A 22502-nucleotide genomic window follows, 5' to 3' on the forward strand; every position below is an offset into this window, starting at 1 on the left:
CCTACTTTGTTGGTTGGGGAGGGGGACATATTAGGCATATATTCTGTGTAGTATTTATTATGTCTTGGGGAACTATATGGAAACAAGCCAGAGAGTCTTGTTTGTCTCCACTCAGCTGTCCTACAGAACATTGACCTTCTACCGAGGCGCATCCCCCCTGCTCTCGCGCGCGCGGGGGTTTCCACGGCGCATGTTCGTGCGTATAGCGTATCATATGACGTAATAGGCTCCACTTCGATTGAATTGTAAGTGTGAGAGAGCATGCTTGAGTAGAGAGCTAGTATCTGCATATGGATTACGCAGCGCTGTGCTTTTTTTCTTTTTTTTGTGCCAACGCAAGCGAACCGTTATTCAAATATAACTCGGGTTTCAGCACCGGGAGCTGTCCACAATACAACTGATGCTGACGCGTTGAGGCGACGACGCTCAGCTCGCGGTGCTGAAATCTCTCTCTCTCTCTCTCTCTCTCTCTCTCTCTCTCTCTCTCTCTCTCTCTCTCTCTCTCTCTCTCTCTCTCTCCCCCTCTCTCTCTCTCCCCCACCGTGTCCCTCCCTCCCTCCCTCCCTCCCTCCATCTCTCGCTCTCCCTCCCAGTCCCCGGTCCTCCTCCTCCTCTCACTACACGCACAAAACGCTCTGTCATGGCGTCTTCCAACAATGTTACCCCCACCAACTGTAGCTGGTGGCCCATCTCAGCCATGGATGATGAAGACGGAAAAATCACAGACGACGGGGAGGAAGGCGACCAGGAGCCGGCGGCGGAACCCATGAAACCCTTCTCGAAAGACAGGCTCGTTTTGTACCACTGGACCCAGTCGTTCAGCTCCCAAAAGGTAAAAAAAAAAAAAAAAAATCCAGCGTGAAATGGATGGAGGGGTTCCATGGACCATGTCTCGTATACATGTCACACGCTGCTGCAACACACCGAGCTCCCCCCGTGTTTGTTATGGTCAGACGCATGTATTGTGCGTGCGCGGTTATTATGGCACGTTATTATGATGGCCTGTGGTGGGAAGCGCATGGATTTGATCTTGCAGTTGGGCAGGTCTCCCCGTTCGAGACATTTCCTCGACATAATACTGTACCGGTGATCAATATATCTATATTCCAAGTCAGTGAATCAGCTTGCATATGCACAATCACATACCGACGTTATTATACCTGTTATCGGCGTGCTGGATCTATGTTCCCCTCATTCATATGATCAGGAGATTAACATCTTGCGTGGTCTTGACACATGACAGTCTCTAAATAATTGATAGGCAAAAAAACAAACCGAAGGAGCATTCTATAATACCTTGTGAAGCTCCCCCCTCTCTTTCTTTTCCCTTTTTCTGTATAGTTTGCAATGTTCAAGAATACATTCCTCTATACTTAGTAGATAATCTATATACCTTTCCATTCAAAGGGTAATAATAACACATTCTAAAATGTCCAACCCTTTCAATCAAGCAATCAAGCCTTGGAAAAAAGCATTTTAGGTTATAGGCCTGTGGTGAGAACACACAGTAGCTCCTGCCTGAAGGTAGTACACAAGGAGCAGCTTAGAAGTAGCAGTATTATGTACACACATGATCAACAGGCCTCCAGCCCAGAGGAGATGTGGATGATGGTTAACCTTAAAGTGTGAAGAAATGCTGAAATAACAGCAAACGCGCCCTCGGTCGATCCTTTTGTCCAAGTCCCATCTATTATGTGCAGATATCATGGCCTGTATGTATGTCCTATAATGATTTGGTTTGCATAATACATGCGTGTTTCACTTAGTGCTTTAAGTTCACGTTATAAGATATTGATTATATATAGACTGTCTGTCGGCCATGAGATAGTATAGATATAGAAGTGTGTGAATATCCGTGCAGGAATGTCATGAGACGTCTGTGCACGTTCCAAGCAGACCGATGCCTTGTTCACCTGACAACGGAAAAGTCAGATATATGTGTGTAACCAGCAAGCATCCAATTAGAGGCTCTGCGTTGTACAGTATGTAGTCTACTATATATACATACTGTATGACTCTATAGGCTTACAGCCTGGAGATGATGCGTATATCTTTACTCTGCTCCCCATGTGGTAGAGGTCTGTCAGCCATTAGCTTGCGGGCTCACAGTGACTCACGTTCCTGAGCTGCCCGCCGGGGCTGTCGTCTCTCAGCGGGGGGTATAGGGCAGGAGGCTCATTGTCACCAACATCACCATAACCCTCTAACTACCACACTACAAAAGGTTGGTAGTGAAAGGTTAACCTTATGTAGTGTGTTAGTGAAAGGGTTAACCTTCTGTAGTGTGGTAGTGGAAGGGTTAACCTTCTGTAGTGTGGTAGTGAAAGGGTTACGCTTCTGTAGTGTGGTAGTGAAAGGGTTAACCTTCTGTAGTGTGGTAGTGGAAGGGTTAACCGTCTGTAGTGTGGTAGTGAAAGGGTTAACCTTCTGTAGTGTGGTAGTGAAAGGGTTAAGCTTCTGTAGTGTGGTAGTGAAAGGGTTAAGCTTCTGTGGTGTGGTAGTGAAAGGGTTAACATTCTGTAGTGTGGTAGTGAAAGGTTAACCTTCTGTAGTGTGGTAGTGAAAGGGTTAAGCTTATGTAGTGTGGTAGTGAAAGGTTAACCTTCTGTAGTGTGGTAGTGAAAGGTTAACCTTCTGTAGTGTGGCAGTGAAAGAGTTAACATTCTGTAGTGTGGTAGTGACAGGTTAACCTTCTGTAGTGTGGTAGTGAAAGGTTAACCTTCTGTAGTGTGGTAGTGAAAGGGTTAACCTTCTGTAGTGTGGTAGTGAAAGCGTTAACCCTTTGTAGTGTGGTAGTGAAAGGGTTAACCCTTTGTAGTGTTTGTAGTGAAAGCGTTAATACTTTGTAGTGTGGTAGTGAAAGGGTTAACCTTCTATAGTGTGGTAGTGAAAGGGTTAACTCTTTGTAGTGTGGTAGTGAAAGGTTAACCTTCTGTAGTGTGGTAGTGAAAGGGTTAACCCTTTGTAGTGTTTGTAGTGAAAGCGTTAATACTTTGTAGTGTGGTAGTGAAAGGGTTAACCTTCTATAGTGTGGTAGTGAAAGGGTTAACTCTTTGTAGTGTGGTAGTGAAAGGTTAACCTTCTGTAGTGTGGTAGTGAAAGGGTTAACCCTTTGTAGTGTTTGTAGTGAAAGCGTTAATACTTTGTAGTGTGGTAGTGAAAGGGTTAACCTTCTATAGTGTGGTAGTGAAAGGGTTAACTCTTTGTAGTGTGGTAGTGAAAGGTTAACCTTCTGTAGTGTGGTAACCTTCTGTAGTGTGGTAGTGAAAGGTTAACCTTCTGTAGTGTGGTAACCTTCTGTAGTGTGGTAGTGAAAGCGTTAACCATCTGTAGTGTAGTAGTGAAAGGGTTAAAGGGAAAAGCAGAATACACATTTTTAGGACTGCTCCATTATGGCAAAAATCATAATCACGATTATTTTGGTCAATATTGAAATCGTGATTATTTAATACGATTACTCATTGACTTTGGAAACATCATGCATTTATTTAACTTCAAATTGAGGATGCCTTGGTTTGATTTATTGCCCAGGCCGTATGTATTGCCCTATTTCAGTCATCTTGGAAAGTTCAGCCAATATCTATAAACCGTCTATAGACAACTGTCTCCCTAAGCTGGGAATCAGAGCATCGAGACTTGAATTTGTGATGTCACAGTTGGAGTTGGTCCAATGACAATAAATCAGTGACTTTGTGGCTCATACAGATTTATTCTGAGATATTCCATTCCATCCAAATGAGTTGTATATATGCGGGGCTTTCAGCTCTGAAGCAGAACACTTACCCATTTCCCAGTGAAATCACCATGGGTACAGTCATAGTGTCCTGGGAGTTCACTCCTCTGGTCCTTGTCTCTGGGACAGCTCCAGGATCGGTCTTTGACATCATCACTAGAGTCTAGGGCTGACCTTCGAAGCTTTTTTTGGCAATCGAAGCTTCGGGGCCGAGCTTCGATTTTAATTCGAAGCTTCGAAGAAAAAAAAATCATTATAATATATATTTTTTTAATCTTATGTTATGGGACTTGTACAGCACTTTGGTACACTTTGTTGTTTTTAAATGTGCTCTATAAATAAAGTGGATTGGATTAATTAATTAAGTAGCCCCTTTCGTGACTGTGACGCAGCCAACAAGGTTTCACTCGGCTGCGCTGCCTGGGTGCAGTGGGGCTGCTCTCACAGCCAACGACATGACATTACATAATTATGTTGCAACCTTCGTCTATCAAGCAAACAATTATATTATATTTAATTTATAATTTATAATTATATCAGACAATGCACCTACAAAAGCAGATGATTACAATTAAATTAGCCAACTTGGTAACACATTAGTCATAGCAGCATAGGCATAGCCTTATTAATGTTTTGTGTGGCGTCGCCGTCGTGTACAACGATACTTACGTTTTTGAGGTGATTTGACAAAGTTGTTGTAGAGTTGTGATATGCCATTTTCTTCTGGCATATCTGGCACTCGGCTTTTTGGGCATTGTCTTTGCATATTTTAAAGTGTAACCACACGTCTGATGACTTCTTCGTCGACATGTCTGCTGCACATGTCCTTGTTGTTTTCAACACAGATAATCTCCACGTGCTTGTTGTAGAGAGGTGGAGTCGAGGCGCCGCTTGCGTTCATTTCATTGGAATGGAGGCGCAAGATTTTGGATGTTCGAAGCTTGTGCCATCGAACGAAGCTTCGAAGTATTTAAGACAGCCCTACTAGAGTCCCGCCTCTCTGGTTTTCAGAGACGTGTTCATTTCGACATGTTTAAACAGAGCTCACAGTATTATAGAGATAGCATGTGAATGATATTTTAGGGTGAATTTTCCCTTTTAACCCTCCAGTCACCATTGTCGCAATTCTCGTCAAATAGCCTTTTTTTCACCTGGTTTAAAAAAAAAATATGTATAGCGTTGGCTATATTTTATGTATATGCCAGGAAAGTAGCTCAGTATCACATCTTTGAGTCACATTACAATAATCCATGTTTTTTTTCCTTTCAAAAATCACTATTAAGCACGTGGTCACTGGTCACACCTTCCACCCTAGTCGCAGAAATGAACAGGTTGACTCCCATGTTAAATATTTTTTTTGAATACACGGCCTGTACAGTTTAAAATTAGAATGATTCATAAGTAACATGATAAAAGGATGGATGAGGCTTCCAAGAGGTAGTTTGTGCATTGTTTTTTGGGGGTTAGGGTTAGGGGGTTAGGGTTAGGGTTAGCCCTAACCCAAAAAAATAACCCTAACCTAACCCTAACCCCCTAACCCTAATAATTTTTTTTAATCCTGAAAATGAATAAATATTCGATATGTATGGTGAGGACTGAAGTTAATAATGATATTCATGATTTTTATTTAACAATACCTGAAAAGGATATGTTTTTACTGAGATCGCAGTTTTTGTCAAATGGCTAAAGGTGTGATTCTTTTAAAGGTTGACTCGAGGGTTAATACTGCATTTGGTGTGGTTTACTCTATTATTCTCTGTAAGTGTGTTATATTGCTGAGTTCAGGGAATCATGAATGACTAGAGAATTATGTATGTCGTTAAAAAAAGAAATCTAGTTACCACTGGTGATAAGGTCTAAGAGTTCTTATGGAGAAGTATTTGAAGATTAGGCATATTGCTGCACACTAATATTTCATGACAAACATTTCTTTTAGCCAAATTGTTGCACAGTGTTGGTTGACATCTAAGCTGACCTGTGGTTTGAACGGCATTGTGGGATTGCCTTTTTATATGATAAGAAAAACAGCTGTACCTCAGTGAATACTTTCAACATAATTTCCCGAGACATATGTTTGTTGTGTTTTGTGAATCGTTTGTGATATGCAAAGCACTTGACCTTCTTTATGGGGGGAAGAAGAACTAAACAAAAGCCTTTGCAGTGCTTTTTTCTGTTGGCAAAGAGGAGAGATAGGTTTGGCAAGGAGGATACTGTTGACGCTCTTATCTAACTGAACAACAAACATCAATGGTTGTCAGGAGACCCACTGTCATCAGATATTTAGAGAATCAGTTTAGAAACCCATGAAGGCCATATGAAGACATCTGGTGTGCTGTTGCATATCCTCTGTATGCAGACCTACTGTACTTACTGTATATATACACCTACTGTACATAATGTAACTACTGTATATAGACATACTGTACTTACTGTATATACATACTGTACTTACTGTATACAGGCATACCATACTTACCGCATACACACCGACTGTACTTACTGTATAGACACATACTGTACTTACTGTATAGAAACATACTGTACTTACTGTATACAGACCTACTGTACTAATGTATAGAAACATACTGTACTTACTGTATACATACCTACTGTACTTATATTGTACTTACTGTATACAGACTTACTGTACTTACTGTATATACACATACTGTACTTACTGTATACAGACCTACTGTACTTACTGTATATATACACACATGCTGTACTTACGGTATACAGACCTACTGTACTTACTGTGTATATACCTACTGTACTTACTGTATATACACATACTGTACTTACTGTATACAGCCATACTGTACCTAATGTACCTACGGTATATAGACCTACTGTACCTAATGTATATATACCTACTGTACCTAATGTGCCTACTGTATATATACCTACTGTACATACTGTCTTCAAAAGTGTATTATGACATGTCTATCTGTATGTCGTGTATGTCATATATGTTATGATGAATTGAAAATGGGGGACCCTGATGTAAACAAGACGAAAGTCTTTCTCTGGTCTGCATCCCCTTAACAATTGTATGTATTGAGCTGTACTGTACTGTACCCATTCTGCAATCTGTTAATAAAGTTTTCAATCAATCAATCAATCAATCAATCAATCAACATAGTCTGGCCCTACAAGCTGGTCTTGAGACGAGTGCATATTCATCCGACGGAGCCACGAGTGATGCACTGTGAGCACAACAGAGATGATATAGAGAAAGATATAGATGGAGACAGGTGGTGGAGGTTGATGCCTCAGTCAGAATGATAGCGTGATTGGAAGAAGCCTCTCGGCGGATCGATACAGTGCTGATGGCATTCTGAAGAGATTTACACCTTCACAGCTGCTCTACTGAGCTGCTAACTTTCTGCTGTTAAGAACAGCGTGTCAGTGTGGTCAGTAGACATACAGGAGGTCACTCAACTTTGACAGAGTTACAGAACAATTGCAATTAAGACTGTGATGTGACTGTAAGAAATATTAGATTAGATTAGATTAAAATCTATTGTCATCATCAGTCATCATACAGCACAAGCACAGTACAACGAAAAAATAAGTTTGACATCCAACCAGAGTGCAAATATAACAGTAAAGTGCTATAGTAATATACAATGTACAGGTTATTAAACTGGGTACAAAATATATAAATGAGTACTACTGAGTAATAGTGCTAATCAGATGTATGTACAGAGTTTTAGTATTAATATGTAGAGTGATACACTATGGTGCTGCTATGTCATACTGGACAGCAGCGTACCTAGTAAGAGTAGGTAAGGGATATGTGCAGATATAGATATAGACTGATTTTGCTTTTTTATTTGTTTGGTGCACAACGCGTTTCGCTTCCGCTTAGCACCTGAGGAAGCGGAAGCGAAACGCGTTGTGCACCAAACAAATAAAAAAGCAAGATCAGTCCTGAGGAGTGTGCGGCCCCTTTTTTTGAAGGTTTTCTTCTTTTTTAGCTTTATATTTATATACAGTATGGAGGTGTATACATAGGTAGGTGTCATTGTGTATGAATTTGCTCTTTGTGAAATTACAGTGTAATAATTATGTATTTATGATACATACACACATACATACAGAAGAAATGTAACAAATGTAACAAACAAAAAAAACAAACAAAGAAAGATAAGAAAGGTAGACACTGTCAATAAGAAAATGTATGGGAGCTTATTAAGCTGCAACCTTTACAAACAAACTGCTGAAGCCCTTGGTGTTATTGTGAGGTTATGATGACTGAAAGCATTATGTAACTAGAAAGGTCACGGTCACATCTCCACCACATGTCTTCTCTCTCATCGAGCAAACAAACCATACAATATTTAAGTAATGCAGACACCATCTATTACCGTTGACTATAATTACTGGTATCCAAACACACACTCGCGCTACATACACAGAGATCATCCACTGTTTGCAGGAAAGAAAAGAAAAGCCCAACTGTGTCGACAAGTCACTAGACTACCAAGGACAAGTCACTAGCCTACCGAGGACAAGTCACTAGCCTACCAAGGACAAGTCACTAGTCTACCAAGGACAAGTCACTAGTCTACCAAGGACAAGTCACTAGACTACCAAGGACAAGTCACTAGCTTACCAAGGACAAGTCACTAGACTACCGAGGACAAGTCACTAGACTACCGAGGACAAGTCACTAGACTACCAAGGACAAGTCACTAGTCTACCAAGGACAAGTCACTAGCCTACCAAGGACAAGTCACTAGACTACCAAGGACAAGTCACTAGCTTACCAAGGACAAGTCACTAGCCTACCGAGGACAAGTCACTAGACTACCAAGGACAAGTCACTAGACTACCGAGGACAAGTCACTAGCTTACCAAGGACAAGTCACTAGCTTACCAAGGACAGCCGACAGACAGTAGCCTAGTGACTAGTCTACCAAGGACAGCTGACAGACAGTAGCCTAGTGACTAGTCTACCAAGGACAGCCGACAGACAGTAGCCTAGTGACTAGTCTACCAAGGACAGCCGACAGACAGTAGCCTAGTGACTAGTCTACCAAGGACAGCTGACAGACAGTAGCCTAGTGACTAGTCTACCAAGGACAGCTGACAGACAGTAGCCTAGTCACTAGTCTACCAAGGACAGCCGACAGACAGTAGCCTAGTGACTAGTCTACCAAGGACAGCTGACAGACAGTAGCCTAGTGACTAGTCTACCAAGGACAGCTGACAGACAGTAGCCTAGTCACTAGTCTACCAAGGACAGCCGACAGACAGTAGCCTAGTGACTAGTCTACCAAGGACAGCTGACAGACAGTAGCCTAGTGACTAGTCTACCAAGGACAGCTGACAGACAGTAGCCTAGTCACTAGTCTACCAAGGACAGCTGACAGACAGTAGCCTAGTGACTAGTCTACCAAGGACAGCCGACAGACAGTAGCCTAGTGACTAGTCTACCAAGGACAGCCGACAGACAGTAGCCTAGTCACTAGTCTACCAAGGACAGCTGACAGACAGTAGCCTAGTCACTAGTCTACCAAGGACAACAGACAGACAGTAGCCTAGTGACAGTCACTAGTCTACCAATGATGGAAATGTATTAAAATAAAATACTTGTCATCGTCCAACTTGAAAGATATTCCAGAATTCAGGTCGCCGATCTGCTGTCAGCCTATGTGCGACATTTCATCCAAATCAGCCCTGTCTTTTGTCTACATTTGCTGTGGACAGACATGACACACAGACACACAGGGCCGATTACATGATCTCCCCCGGGTTTCCGCAGATAGTGAACTGTTTGCTGCTACTGTGATCCCGGTGATGAGGTGATGTAACTGAGAGAAATCCAGCATACAGTATAATGTAGACTGAAGCATTTTATGTTTTCATAACAACTGTAGGACGTACTTCAGATCTCAAAAGTCTCATCTGTGCCACTGAGACTGCCTTCATACCTTTTTTATTTGTATTGCGCTAAGTAGCCAAGTCCCTTTGTGCTTCCAGTGGAGCTGCTATGCTGTAATCACTCTGCTTATGCTACTAAATCATTCTCACAGTTGTTTTCTTCCATTAAACCATGTCTGGCCATGTAGAAAAGCCACCCCTCTCCCCTCTGAGGCTAAACTCCGCCAGCAAGTGTTATCTCCAATCACTCGCCTTGTTCCTGCTAATAGATCTCCATGGTCCCTGGTTTGCGTTTATTTTATTTCTTATACCACTTGTAATGGATCTCAACTACCCAGCTCAAGCGGGTAAGCGCAAAACTTACCACAGTTTTAGCCCAAACCATAGCACAGTTTTAGCCCAAACCTCAAACCTTAGCACAGTTTTAGCCCAAACCATAGCACAGTTTTAGCCCAAACCTTAGCACAATTTTAGCCCAAACCATAGCACAGTTTTAGCCCAAACCTTAGCACAATTTTAGCCCAAACCATAGCACAGTTTTAGCCCAAACCATAGCACAGTTTTAGCCCAAACCATAGCACAGTTTTAGCTCAAACCTTAGCACAATTTTAGCCCAAACCATAGCACAGTTTTAGCCCAAATCATAGCACAGTTTTAGCTCAAACCTTAGCACAATTTTAGCCCAAACCATAGCACAGTTTTAGCCCAAACCATAGCACAGTTTTAGCTCAAACCATAGCACAGTATAGAACTGTAAAGTCCTGTACCTGCCTGTACCTGCCTGTACCTGCCTGCCTGCTTTCATTAAATCTCCTGAGTTGTGTTTTGCATTGTCATCTGCATCCTGCCTTGTCTGTCTGCTCTTTGGGCCACCTTCCTGTCTGTCTGTCTGTCTGTCTGTCTGTCTGTCTGTCTGTCTGTCTGTCTGTCTGTCTGTCTGTCTGTCTGTCTGTCTGTCTGTCTGTCTGTCTGTCTGTCTGTCTGTCTGCTCTTGGGTCCACATTCCTGTCTGTCTGCTCTTGGGTCCACATCCCTGCATGTCTGTCTGCTCTTGGGTCCACATTCTGGTACATTACGGTCGGTTACAAGTGTTTGTTTATTTCTCCCATGTCACTTCCTGTTAGCTGTTCCTCCTAACTCTAGGGCTGGGTATCGCCACTGATTTCCCAAAAACGATTCGTTTACGATTGACAAGGTCCCGATTCGATTCGATTTCCGATTCAATGGTTTAAGGAACCGTCTAACGGAATGGAAAGTAGAAAAAACTGCTCGTTTACAGTTTATTATGCCACCTACTGTATGCAGCAAATTTATTTTGATCCATTTTCTGCCTCTGCCACAAATGTACAGTATGTCTTAGTTATAAGGCGGTCTGTCACAGAGTTAAATTTTTTTCACTATCAATATATTGTTTTTGGTTCTGGCCAGCCACATAATGTGGCCCAAGGCCAAACTTAATTGCAGACCCCTGGGTCTACACCCTTCCCAGACCGACAGTGGGGGCAATGCGCGCAACGACCAGGAATGGAATTGGCATAAGCATAACGACTAAATTGCGGGTAAAACAAAAAAAGATAGATCTCAGGATTTATGAATCGATAATCGCTCATTCAAATGAAGATCGATTCCGAATCGGGAAATCTACCTTTTGAACCCAGCACTACTATTAACAGAGTACAGAGAGCGCTGTGTGTGTCTCTGATAGTGATCTGGTCGTCAGTCTCTCTCCTCCCCAGGTGTGATAGTTATGGTCTGGATCATGTGGGCGTTTGAACTGTTCCTTGAAAAAAGGAACTAAAAAAGAATTAAACCCACATCCCCACCGTCACCTTTTTATGAATTGTGGATACCCAGAGGTCAGAGGTCATAAGAAAAAGTCGTCTTCGTCTTTATGCAAGTGTGATGTTTCGGGTCCCTGTGGAAAGCAGCGCTTCACTGGAGATGTCACATTTAACCCCTAACTTCACTGGAGATGTCACATTTAACCCCTAACTTCACTGGAGATGTCACATTTAACCCCTAACTTCACTGGAGATGTCACCTTTAACCCCTAACTTCACTGGAGATGTCACCTTTAACCCCTAACTTCACTGGAGATGTCACCTTTAACCCCTAACTTCACTGGAGATGTTACCTTTAACCCCTAACTTCACTGGAGATGTCACCTTTAACCCTTAACTTAACTTCACTGGAGATGTCACCTTTAACCCTTAACTTAACTTCACTGGAGATGTCACATTTAACCCTTAACTTCACTGGAGATGTCACCTTTAACCCCTAACTTCACTGGAGATGTCACCTTTAACCCTTAACTTAACTTCACTGGAGATGTCACATTTAACCCTTAACTTAACTTCACTGGAGATGTCACATTTAACCCTTAACTTCACTGGAGATGTCACATTTAACCCTTAACTTAACTTCACTGGAGATGTCACCTTTAACCCTTAACTTAACTTCACTGGAGATGTTACATTTAACCCTTAACTTAACTTCACTGGAGATGTCACCTTTAACCCCTAACTTCACTGGAGATGTCACATTTAACCCCTAACTTCACTGGAGATGTCACATTTAACCCCTAACTTCACTGGAGATGTCACCTTTAACCCCTAACTTCACTGGAGATGTCACCTTTAACCCCTAACTTCACTGGAGATGTCACCTTTAACCCCTAACTTCACTGGAGATGTCACCTTTAACCCCTAACTTCACTGGAGATGTCACCTTTAACCCCTAACTTCACTGGAGATGTCACATTTAACCCCTAACTTCACTGGAGATGTCACCTTTAACCCCTAACTTCACTGGAGATGTCACATTTAACCCCTAACTTCACTGGAGATGTCACCTTTAACCCCTAACTTCACTGGAGATGTCACCTTTAACCCCTAACTTCACTGGAGATGTCACATTTAACCCCTAACTTCACTGGAGATGTCACCTTTAACCCCTAACTTCACTGGAGATGTCACCTTTAACCCCTAACTTCACTGGAGATGTCACCTTTAACCCCTAACTTCACTGGAGATGTCACATTTAACCCTTAACTTCACTGGAGATGTCACCTTTAACCCTTAACTTCACTGGAGATGTCACACCCGATGTCAACCACCCATTGCACATGAGATGCCTGGTCATAAGTGAATCCCATGTCCAAATTACTAGTATGTTCTACATTCATAAGGTATGTTCTATACAGCCTACTACATACTGTAAGAGAATACTATTCAGCACATTTTACATTTACATTTAGTCATTTAGCTGACGCTTTTATCCAAAGCACATATGGAGTGTAGTGTACATTGTTCGGCAGTGTGGCTGGCTACATGGGTAGAGCTCCGGACTCATGATCGGAAGATGACCGGTTTGAGTCCCGGTCAAGGCCTTTGTCGGAAATTGGTGTTGTTGTCCAGCAGGGAGACACTCTGTCCTCTGGACCTGGTGGTGTTGTTGTCCAGCAGGGAGACACTCTGTCCTCTGGACCTGGTGGTGTTATTGTTGTCCAGCAGGGAGACACTCTGTCCTCTGCACCTGGTGGTGTTGTTGTCCAGCAGGGAGCACTCTGTCCTCTGGACCTGGTGGTATTGTTGTCCAGCAGGGAGCACTCTGTCCTCTGGACCTGGTGGTGTTGTTGTCCAGCAGGGAGACACTCTGTCCTCTGGACCTGGTGGTGTTGTTGTCCAGCAGGGAGACACTCTGTCCTCTGGACCTGGTGGTGTTGTTGTCCAGCAGGGAGCCCTCTGTCCTCTGGACCTGGTGGTGGTGTTGTTGTCCAGCAGGGAGACACTCTGTCCTCTGGACCTGGTGGTGGTGTTGTCCAGCAGGGAGACACTCTGTCCTCTGGACCTGGTGGTGTTGTTGTTGTCCAGCAGGGAGACACTCTGTCCTCTGGACCTGGTGGTGTTGTTGTCCAGCAGGGAGCCCTCTGTCCTCTGGACCTGGTGGTGGTGTTGTTGTCCAGCAGGGAGACACTCTGTCCTCTGGACCTGGTGGTGGTGTTGTCCAGCAGGGAGACACTCTGTCCTCTGGACCTGGTGGTGTTGTTGTTGTCCAGCAGGGAGACACTCTGTCCTCTGGACTTGGTGGTGTTGTTGTCCAGCAGGGAGACACTCTGTCCTCTGGACCTGGTGGTGTTGTTGTCCAGCAGGGAGACACTCTGTCCTCTGGACCTGGTGTTGTTGTTGTCCAGCAGGGAGCACTCTGTCCTCTGGACCTGGTGGTGTTGTTGTCCAGCAGGGAGACACTCTGTCCTCTGGACCTGGTGGTGTTGTTGTTGTCCAGCAGGGAGACACTCTGTCCTCTGGACCTGGTGGTGGTGTTGTTGTCCAGTAGGGAGACACTCTGTCCTCTGGACCTGGTGTTGTTGTTGTCCAGCAGGGAGACACTCTGTCCTCTGGACCTGGTGGTGTTGTTGTTGTCCAGCAGGGAGACACTCTGTCCTCTGGACCTGGTGGTGTTGTTGTTGTCCAGCAGGGAGACACTCTGTCCTCTGGACCTGGTGGTGGTGTTGTTGTCCAGCAGGGAGCACTCTGTCCTCTGGACCTGGTGGTGTTGTTGTCCAGCAGGGAGACACTCTGTCCTCTGGACCTGGTGGTGTTGTTGTCCAGCAGGGAGACACTCTGTCCTCTGGACCTGGTGGTGGTGTTGTTGTCCAGCAGGGAGCACTCTGTCCTCTGGACCTGGTGGTGTTGTTGTTGTCCAGCAGGGAGCACTCTGTCCTCTGGACCTGGTGGTGTTGTTGTCCAGCAGGGAGCACTCTGTCCTCTGGACCTGGTGGTGTTGTTGTCCAGCAGGGAGACACTCTGTCCTCTGGACCTGGCAGTAACAATGCCCCTGTTACAGTGATATGGACACCCACCGTACAGTCACAAGTGCCGTCCTTCAGATGAAACGTTAAACTGAGGTTCTGACTGAATTAAAGCACCCAGGGCGCCTATCGCTAAGAGTAGGGGGTTCCCAGACGTTCCTGGCCAAATTACCAATCAGGTCTCTGACATCAAGGCCACCTAATCATCCCTCCTCCTTAATTGGCTGATATCAACCCCTGTCTCCTGAGCCTTTCAGCCATTGTGTAGTGTGATGTGTGCCTGGTGCCAGTGTATGGCAGCCATTGAGCCTGCATAGCTCAAGGTTGGTGCTACACAGTGGTGGTGAAGGGGGAAATGTCCACCCTACATTGTAAAGCGCTTTGAATGTCTAGAAAAGCGTTATATAAATGCAATGATCATTCATGGCGACTACATACAACATACTTTTAAGGTGGACTTTCGCATCCAGGCAGAAGTGGGCGCTATGTTTGTTTCCGGAAATTTCTGCTGATGGGAACAGGAAATACTGAGACCGATAAGGATACACCCTGAGCTTCCATCTTGGAAGAGCACATTTATCGTGATTTTTGCAAAGGATACAATTGCTCATTATCTGCTATTGTAGCCAAGTGAGAGCCTGCAGGGACGTTGTAGCTTGTCCATGTGTCAAGTACATGGTAGACAGACTATGTGTGTCAGGTACATGGTAGACAGACTCTATGTGTCAGGTACATGGTAGACAGACTCTGTGTGTCAGGTACATGGTAGACAGACTCTATGTGTCAGGTACATGGTAGACAGTCTCTATATGTCAGGTACATGGTAGACAGACTCTATGTGCCAGGTACATGGTAGACAGTCTCTATGTGTCAGGTACATGGTAGACAGACTCTATGTGTCAGGTACATGGTAGACAGACTCTGTGTCAGGTACATGGTAGACAGACTCTATGTGTCAGGTACATGGTAGACAGACTCTAAATTACCTTATAGAACAAACAGAGCAGTGCATCGCTCTTAACCTTGAGTTTCTTTACAAAGTTCAGTTTTGAATTACAACAGAGCAGTGGTCTTAAAATTACAGTGCGTAGGAGGTAGTGAGATAAAATTAGCATAGAACCGACACATGAATTCGATAGGAAGTGTATAAAAGTAGGTAGGGTAAGAATAGTGCAGGTAAAGTAAAATTTGTGTCAGGATATCCCTGATGTTTCATTTAAATGCCTGAGCAAAGAGATAGGGTTTAAGCTGTCTTTTGAAGATGTCTAATAATAGATAAATATTTGTTTGTTAAATTGTCTAAAGTGAGTAAAGTGAGTGATAAGGTGAGTGTTTGTTTAAAGTGAGTGTGTACATGTGGATGTGTGTGCAGTGAGTGTAGATGATGGGTTGTTACCAGGGAGCGAAATTAACTTTTTGACTCACCGGCCAGTGGCGGGTAGATGGGAAGAGTCTACCCGCCAAGCATATTTCTTACCTGCCAACATTTTTTTGATTAAAAAAAATATATATATATATTTTATATAAAAAAAACATTATAACGTTACGGTTCCTTTGTCAAATCACATTCAACATGCCCTCAGCTAGAATACGCATTCAATCAATGTTATAAGACATTGATATCAGGAGCTATCTGTAGCTACTCCTAGCCCGGTAGATAACGTTAAGACAATTTAGTTTACTGGGACAGATAAGATCTAACGTGAGCTAGCTAAGCTAGCTAACGAGGGAACGGAGGTATTATGCACTCGAGTCGACTATTGCTGGAGCATTTGTTGATATCAGCAGCTATCAGTAGCTAGCCAGCTAGATACCGTTAGACAATGCCTCGTCATGTATTAAACTAAAAGTGAATAGTTGACTGGGTCATTGTTTAAACAGTAACGGTAGCTCAGCCCGCATATCGCAATGGTGGCGTTTCAGGAAGTAAACAAGCCAAATGAGAGCTTCCGATTGGTCATTTGCTTTCTTTCTCATGAAACCAGTCACGTCACTCTACTGTGATTGGACCGTTGACTTGAGTGCAATGTGGGACTTGTAGTTTTTTAACGATCTCTCGGCGGAGAAAAAAAAGACGAGAGCGGCTATAATCTGTACTCGCACAATCAGAATAAGAGTATCATTATGAACTACACGTCTACACGCCACACGGCGGGCAGCCCTCTAAGTGTCAAGCGCCAAAGGTAAAAACTGACCGCCCCTGGCGGGCGGCGGGCTTTAGTTTCGGTCCCTGGTTGTTACATAGTGTCATTGGCATTGAGCATCCTGATGGCCTGGGGATATTTACAACAGTTGTGACTGTACCAAAGTGCTTCACAGATAAGAGCATAGAGCAATAAATACATATACAATACATATAGCCTACTAAATATAATAGTGCAAAAAGTGCAAATATAAATAAGTGCAGGGGTTCCGATAGAAATAAAAAAGAAAAGAAGAATAAAAGAAAGAAAAGTGCAGCAGATAAAAAAAAAATTAAGGCATAAAAGGACTAAAAGTAATGACCTAGGAGGCAGGCCAGGTCAAAGGCCAGAGTCTTTAGCCGGGACTTAAAGACATCGAGGGTCTGGGCGGACCTGATGTTGAGGAAGAGGCTATTCCACAGTTTAGGGGCGGCTATGAAAAAGGCTCTGTCCCCTCTGTTTTTTTTTTTTTATCTACTTTTTCTCCCATTTTCTATTTTTCTCCCATCCCAATTTTGTATTGTCCAATTCTACCCTCCCCTGTCTCGAACGCTGTTAGGCCATGCCTCCCACTGTCCGGCTGCAATGTGGACGAAGCCTTGCATCACGTGTCCCCTCCGGTACACGAGGAGGCAGCCGTCGCATCTTTTCACCTGCACAGCGCAATCTCTCAGCGGCGAGGGTCTGCGTGGGAGGGACACGCCGCCCCCGTTGCTTCCTGATTCTGCTGCGCAGGCGCACCAAACGACCTGTAGGAGTCGCTGTCCACAACGTCCGATCCCCACCCACCAGCTTCCCACCCCTAACACTGCCAATTGCGTTAGTATGAACGACCAGCCAAGCTGGTAGCAATGCAGAGAGCTGGGCTCGAACCCAGCATCTCCTGCATTAGTGGCAAGCGCCTTGCCCACTGCACCACTTAGCCGCCCGTGTCCCCTCTGGTTTTGAGCCCCGATCTGGGGACATTTAGCAGCAGCTGGTCGGCTGACCTTAGGGCTCTGGGTGGGGTGTGGAGACGCAGGAGCTCGGTCAGGTACTGTGGGGCCAGGCTGTTTAGGGATTTAAAAACGGTTAAAAGTAGTTTAAAATCAATGCGGTAACGGACGGACGGGGTGCCAGTGGAGTGAGGCCAGGACTGGGGTGATGTGCTGATGCTTTTTATTGCTGGTGAGTGAGGAGTCGGGCAGCCGCATTTTGGACGAGCTGTAGGCGGCGGAGTGATGCCTGATCAATACCAGTATAAAGAGCATTGCAGTAATCCAGCCGAGTTGTAATGAAGGCGTGGATCACACTCTATGTGTCAGGTACATGGTAGACAGTCTCTATGTGTCAGGTACATGGTAGACAGACTCTATGTGTCAAGTACATGGTAGACAGTCTCTATGTGTCAGGTACATGGTAGACAGTCTCTATGTGTCAGGTACATGGTAGACAGTCTCTATGTGTCAGGTACATGGTAGACAGTCTCTATGTGTCAGGTACATGGTAGACAGTCTCTATGTGTCAGGTACATGGTAGACAGACTCTATGTGTCAGGTACAAGACAGTCTCTATGTGTCAGGTACATGGTAGACAGTCTCTATGTGTCAGGTACATGGTAGACAGTCTCTATGTGTCAGGTACATGGTAGACAGTCTCTATGTGTCAGGTACATGGTAGACAGTCTCTATGTGTCAGGTACATGGTAGACAGTCTCTATGTGTCAGGTACATGGTAGACAGTCTCTATGTGTGTGTCAGGTACATGGTAGACAGTCTCTATGTGTCAGGTACATGGTAGACAGTCTCTATGTGTGTGTCAGGTACATGGTAGACAGTCTCTATGTATGTGTCAGGTACATGGTAGACAGTCTCTATGTGTCAGGTACATGGTAGACAGTCTCTATGTGTCAGGTACATGGTAGACAGTCTCTATGTGTCAGGTACATGGTAGACAGTCTCTATGTATGTGTCAGGTACATGGTAGACAGTCTCTATGTGACAGACCCCCTAAGGTCCAAAATGACAAATTTATGCATACAATCAGACACAGCCACGACAACGCAGCCTCATAAAAAAATATAAATAAAGTACTAATCGACCACAGGGGGGGGGAAAAGGTACATAATGTACCTTATGTTATAGCCATAAGTAATTGATTAGTAATATATTTACATTTCGTATCAGTGAAAGTCCAGAACAAACCAGCAGGGGAAATCAGATGTTTCCTGAAAACATTGAAAGTAAATTATTTTTTAATATGTAATACACGTACTTATTTTATTTGTAAATACGTAAATACGTCAATATATGACTTATTTGTAATATGTACACATTGTACATTTTCGTAGATATGTCAATATATTACTCATGGCTGTAACATATCATACAATATGTACCTTTTCCCCTGTGGTTGATAAGTACTTTATTTACACATCTTAAGCGAGGGCAGGCTGGCCACAGATATGGGTGCCAGGGCGAAATGTGTCGTACCTGCTGTCTGTCCGGTGTTATGTTTTATATGTAGGCTACGCGTATATTACACCGTCTAAAAATAGGAGTACGCAGAGCCCAGGCGGCTGTGAGGATGTTGAAACATACCGTTGTGTTCCCTCTCCATCTCTGACACTCCTCTGTGTCCTTGTTACCGTTTCACCATCAGCTCATCAAACTAAAAGTGTCTGAAGTGCTACTATAAAAAATATAATTACAGTCCCGTCTAGAGAGTTCTGTCTTGGCACCAGACACCCTCTCTCTCTCTCTCTCTCTCACACACACACACGCACGCACGCACGCACGCACGCACGCACGCACGCACGCACGCGCACACACACACACACACACGTACAGACTTACATGCATTCTGTAATTAACCCTAACCCTAACTTTAACCATCACACTACAATAACTACTCAAACCAAATCAGGATGTCAAAAATGTCCTCATTTGGTAGTGTGTCCTGATTTTTCCACAAAGATTAGGTTCACATTGTGACGAGCCTGGTGTTGTTCAAGCTCGACACGGACCAAAACAAACAATTTCCTCCCGTGGCAGTAGTATATCCCATCCTTCACATAGCCATTGGAAGGGGGGTGATATCTGCCACAACATATACAGTACGCACACACACACGCGCACAAACGCGCGCACACACACACACACACATGCATGCGACCCCCTCAGGAATGAGTCTAATTGTGTCTGTCTTTGCGTCTCTCTCCAGGTGCGCCTGGTCATTAATGAGAAGGGTCTGCTCTGCGATGAGAGGGACGTCAGCATGCCCCTGCAGGAGCACAAGGAGCCCTGGTTCATGAGGCTGAACCTGGGGGAGGAGGTGCCCGTCTTCATCCACGGGGACACCATCGTCAGCGACTACAACCAGATCATCGAGTACCTCGAGACAAACTTTGTGGGAGGTACAGTACAATAACAGCCCCCTCGTCTCCTGACGACGGAGGTCTGCTCTCTTTAGAATGGGGGCAACAGTGGCTCGGCTGGTAATCTGGAGGTTCCCAGTTCGATTCCTGCTCCTCCCTTTGGCACCTTGCATGGTTGCCTCTGCCGTCCGTGTGTGAATGAGTGAGTGAATGGGTAAAATGTGAGAAACAAATTGTAAAGTGCTTTGGATAAAAGCTGTTATATAAATGCACCATTTACCATTTATAAAGAACATACATGAGATACCATATTGTATAAATAAAATAGATACAGTGCAGTGAAGTGTGATGTAAACAAATAATAAATAGTTCCCCATGCAGTTCACACTGCAGTCACACGGCCAGGGAGTCAGATACGTAATCAGATCCAGGACCACATGTGGAAGTGGTCCAGATCTGATTTGAAAATATCCGATTTTTGCACTCACACTGCTCAGAAAAAACATCTAATAATAATAATAATAATTTAGGACCTGCTCCGAGGTCATCATTTGGCACACATGCGAACCATGCATACAATGCGTATCTGCGATTAACCCATCCCGTCGTCCTTCCCCCCCAAGGGCAGCCGGGAGCAGACAGGCGCCACGTGAGCCGCGCCAGGGGACCAATCCAAGTGCTCCTGTCCGTCTTCGTCAAGGACGCCACAGCGTTAGCGATCTTGTTGTTGTGCATGTTTTTCCATTGGGTTTATCTTATCGGGGGGGGAAACCCTTGCGAGCACGGGGAGAACATGCAAACTCCACACAGAAAGGCCTGGGAGATACCCCACCTGGGTAACTGGCATCATGGAAACCTGATCTGTTTCATATGTAGGCAAAAAAAGGAAATCAGATTTGAGCCACTTCGACCGGTAGTGTGAACGTGGCCATAGGTCAAGGGTCAGAACCAAACCCAGGAATGTTGCGATTCCATGCTACAGTATGTGTCTTACCTTGGGAAGCCACCCGGAATGAGTATCTGATAGAGTAGCTGATAGAGTATCTGATAGAGTATCTGATAGAGTAGCTGATAGAGTGTCTGATAGAGTATCTGATAGAGTAGCTGATAGAGTGTCTGATATAGTATCTGATAGAGTAGCTGATAGAGTGTCTGATAGAGTGTCTGATAGAGTAGCTGATAGAGTATCTGATAGAGTGTCTGATAGAGTGTCTGATAGAGTAGCTGATAGAGTGTCTGATAGAGTAGCTGATAGAGTGTCTGATAGTGTCTGATAGAGTGTCTGATAGAGTAGCTGATAGAGTATCTGATAGAGTGTCTGATAGAGTATCTGATAGAGTATCTGATAGAGTGTCTGATAGAGTGTCTGATAGAGTAGCTGATAGAGTATCTGATAGAGTGTCTGATAGAGTATCTGATAGAGTATCTGATAGAGTGTCTGATAGAGTATCTGATAGAGTGTCTGATAGAGTAGCTGATAGAGTGTCTGATAGAGTGTCTGATAGAGTATCTGATAGAGTAGCTGATATAATAGCTGATAGATTAGCTGATAGAGTGTGTGTGATAGAGTAGCTTATATAATAGCTGATATAGTATCTGATAGAGTATCTGATAGAGTAGCTTATATAATAGCTATTATAGTATCTGATAGAGTATCTGATAGAGTAGCTGTCTGATAAAGTAGCTGATAGATTAGCTGATAGAGTAGCTGATAGAGTAGCTTATATAATAGCTGATATAATAGCTGATAGAGTATCTGATAGAGTAACTGATATAGTATCTGATAGAGTATCTGATAGAGTAACTGATATAGTATCTGATAGAGTATCTGATAGAGTATCTGATATAATAGCTGATAGAGTAGCTGATAGAGTAGAGTATCTGATAGAGTATCTGATATAGTATCTGCTAGAGTGTCTGATAGAGTATCTGATAGATTAGCTGATAGAGTAGCTGATAGAGTGTCTGATAGAGTATCTGATATAGTATCTGATAGTGTCTGATAGAGTATCTGATATAGTATCTGATAGTGTCTGATAGAGTATCTGATATAGTATCTGATAGTGTCTGATAGAGTATCTGATTCCTTAAAGGAACACGCCAACATTATGGGAAAAGAGTCAGACAAGAAGATAGATACCAATTACCTCTCTGTGCGTTCAGTAGAAAGCTAGCCTAGCTTAGCACAAATGAATGGAGCATCAAATCAAATAAAATCAAATAAAATGTATTTGTAAGGCCCGACAACACACGTTAATGTCCCCATGGGCCGGACACGTTTTCTTTAAACAAGTCAACAAGAAACATCACAATAAATCAAGAACAACACAAAAACACCATAAAGTCAAAAAAAAATTAAATAAATAAAATAAATGCAACACTCCCAGACAGACGCGAAGGTAAGGAAAAACTCACTAAAACCTAGCAATAGCAAAAAATGCACCACAGGCAATGTGGAGGAGAGAAACCTTAGAAGGGCCGTTCAAGGGGGGATCTCCCTTCTTAGATGTCGGTGATAGTAGTGTTGCTATA

The 22502-nt window shown here is 43.8% G+C and overlaps 1 protein-coding gene across 1 annotated transcript in view; it reads left to right on the top strand.

Annotated features, from left to right (window-relative positions):
• Window positions 1–640: 640 nt before the first annotated feature.
• gdap1l1 (ganglioside induced differentiation associated protein 1-like 1) overlaps window positions 641–22502 on the top strand; it is a gene marked incomplete at both ends in the record, with an annotated part of 47573 nt that continues 25711 nt past the window's right edge. The window contains 2 exons of the mRNA XM_084332932.1: window positions 641–832; window positions 19817–20009. Of these exons, the coding sequence (XP_084189058.1) occupies window positions 641–832; window positions 19817–20009 (385 nt within the window). The remainder of the gene's footprint in view (window positions 833–19816; window positions 20010–22502) is intronic.

This window comes from Notolepis coatsorum, assembly GCF_963971535.1.
Source record: "Notolepis coatsorum genome assembly, chromosome: 17".
In the NCBI taxonomy this organism is placed as follows: Eukaryota; Metazoa; Chordata; class Actinopteri; order Aulopiformes; family Paralepididae; genus Notolepis; species Notolepis coatsorum.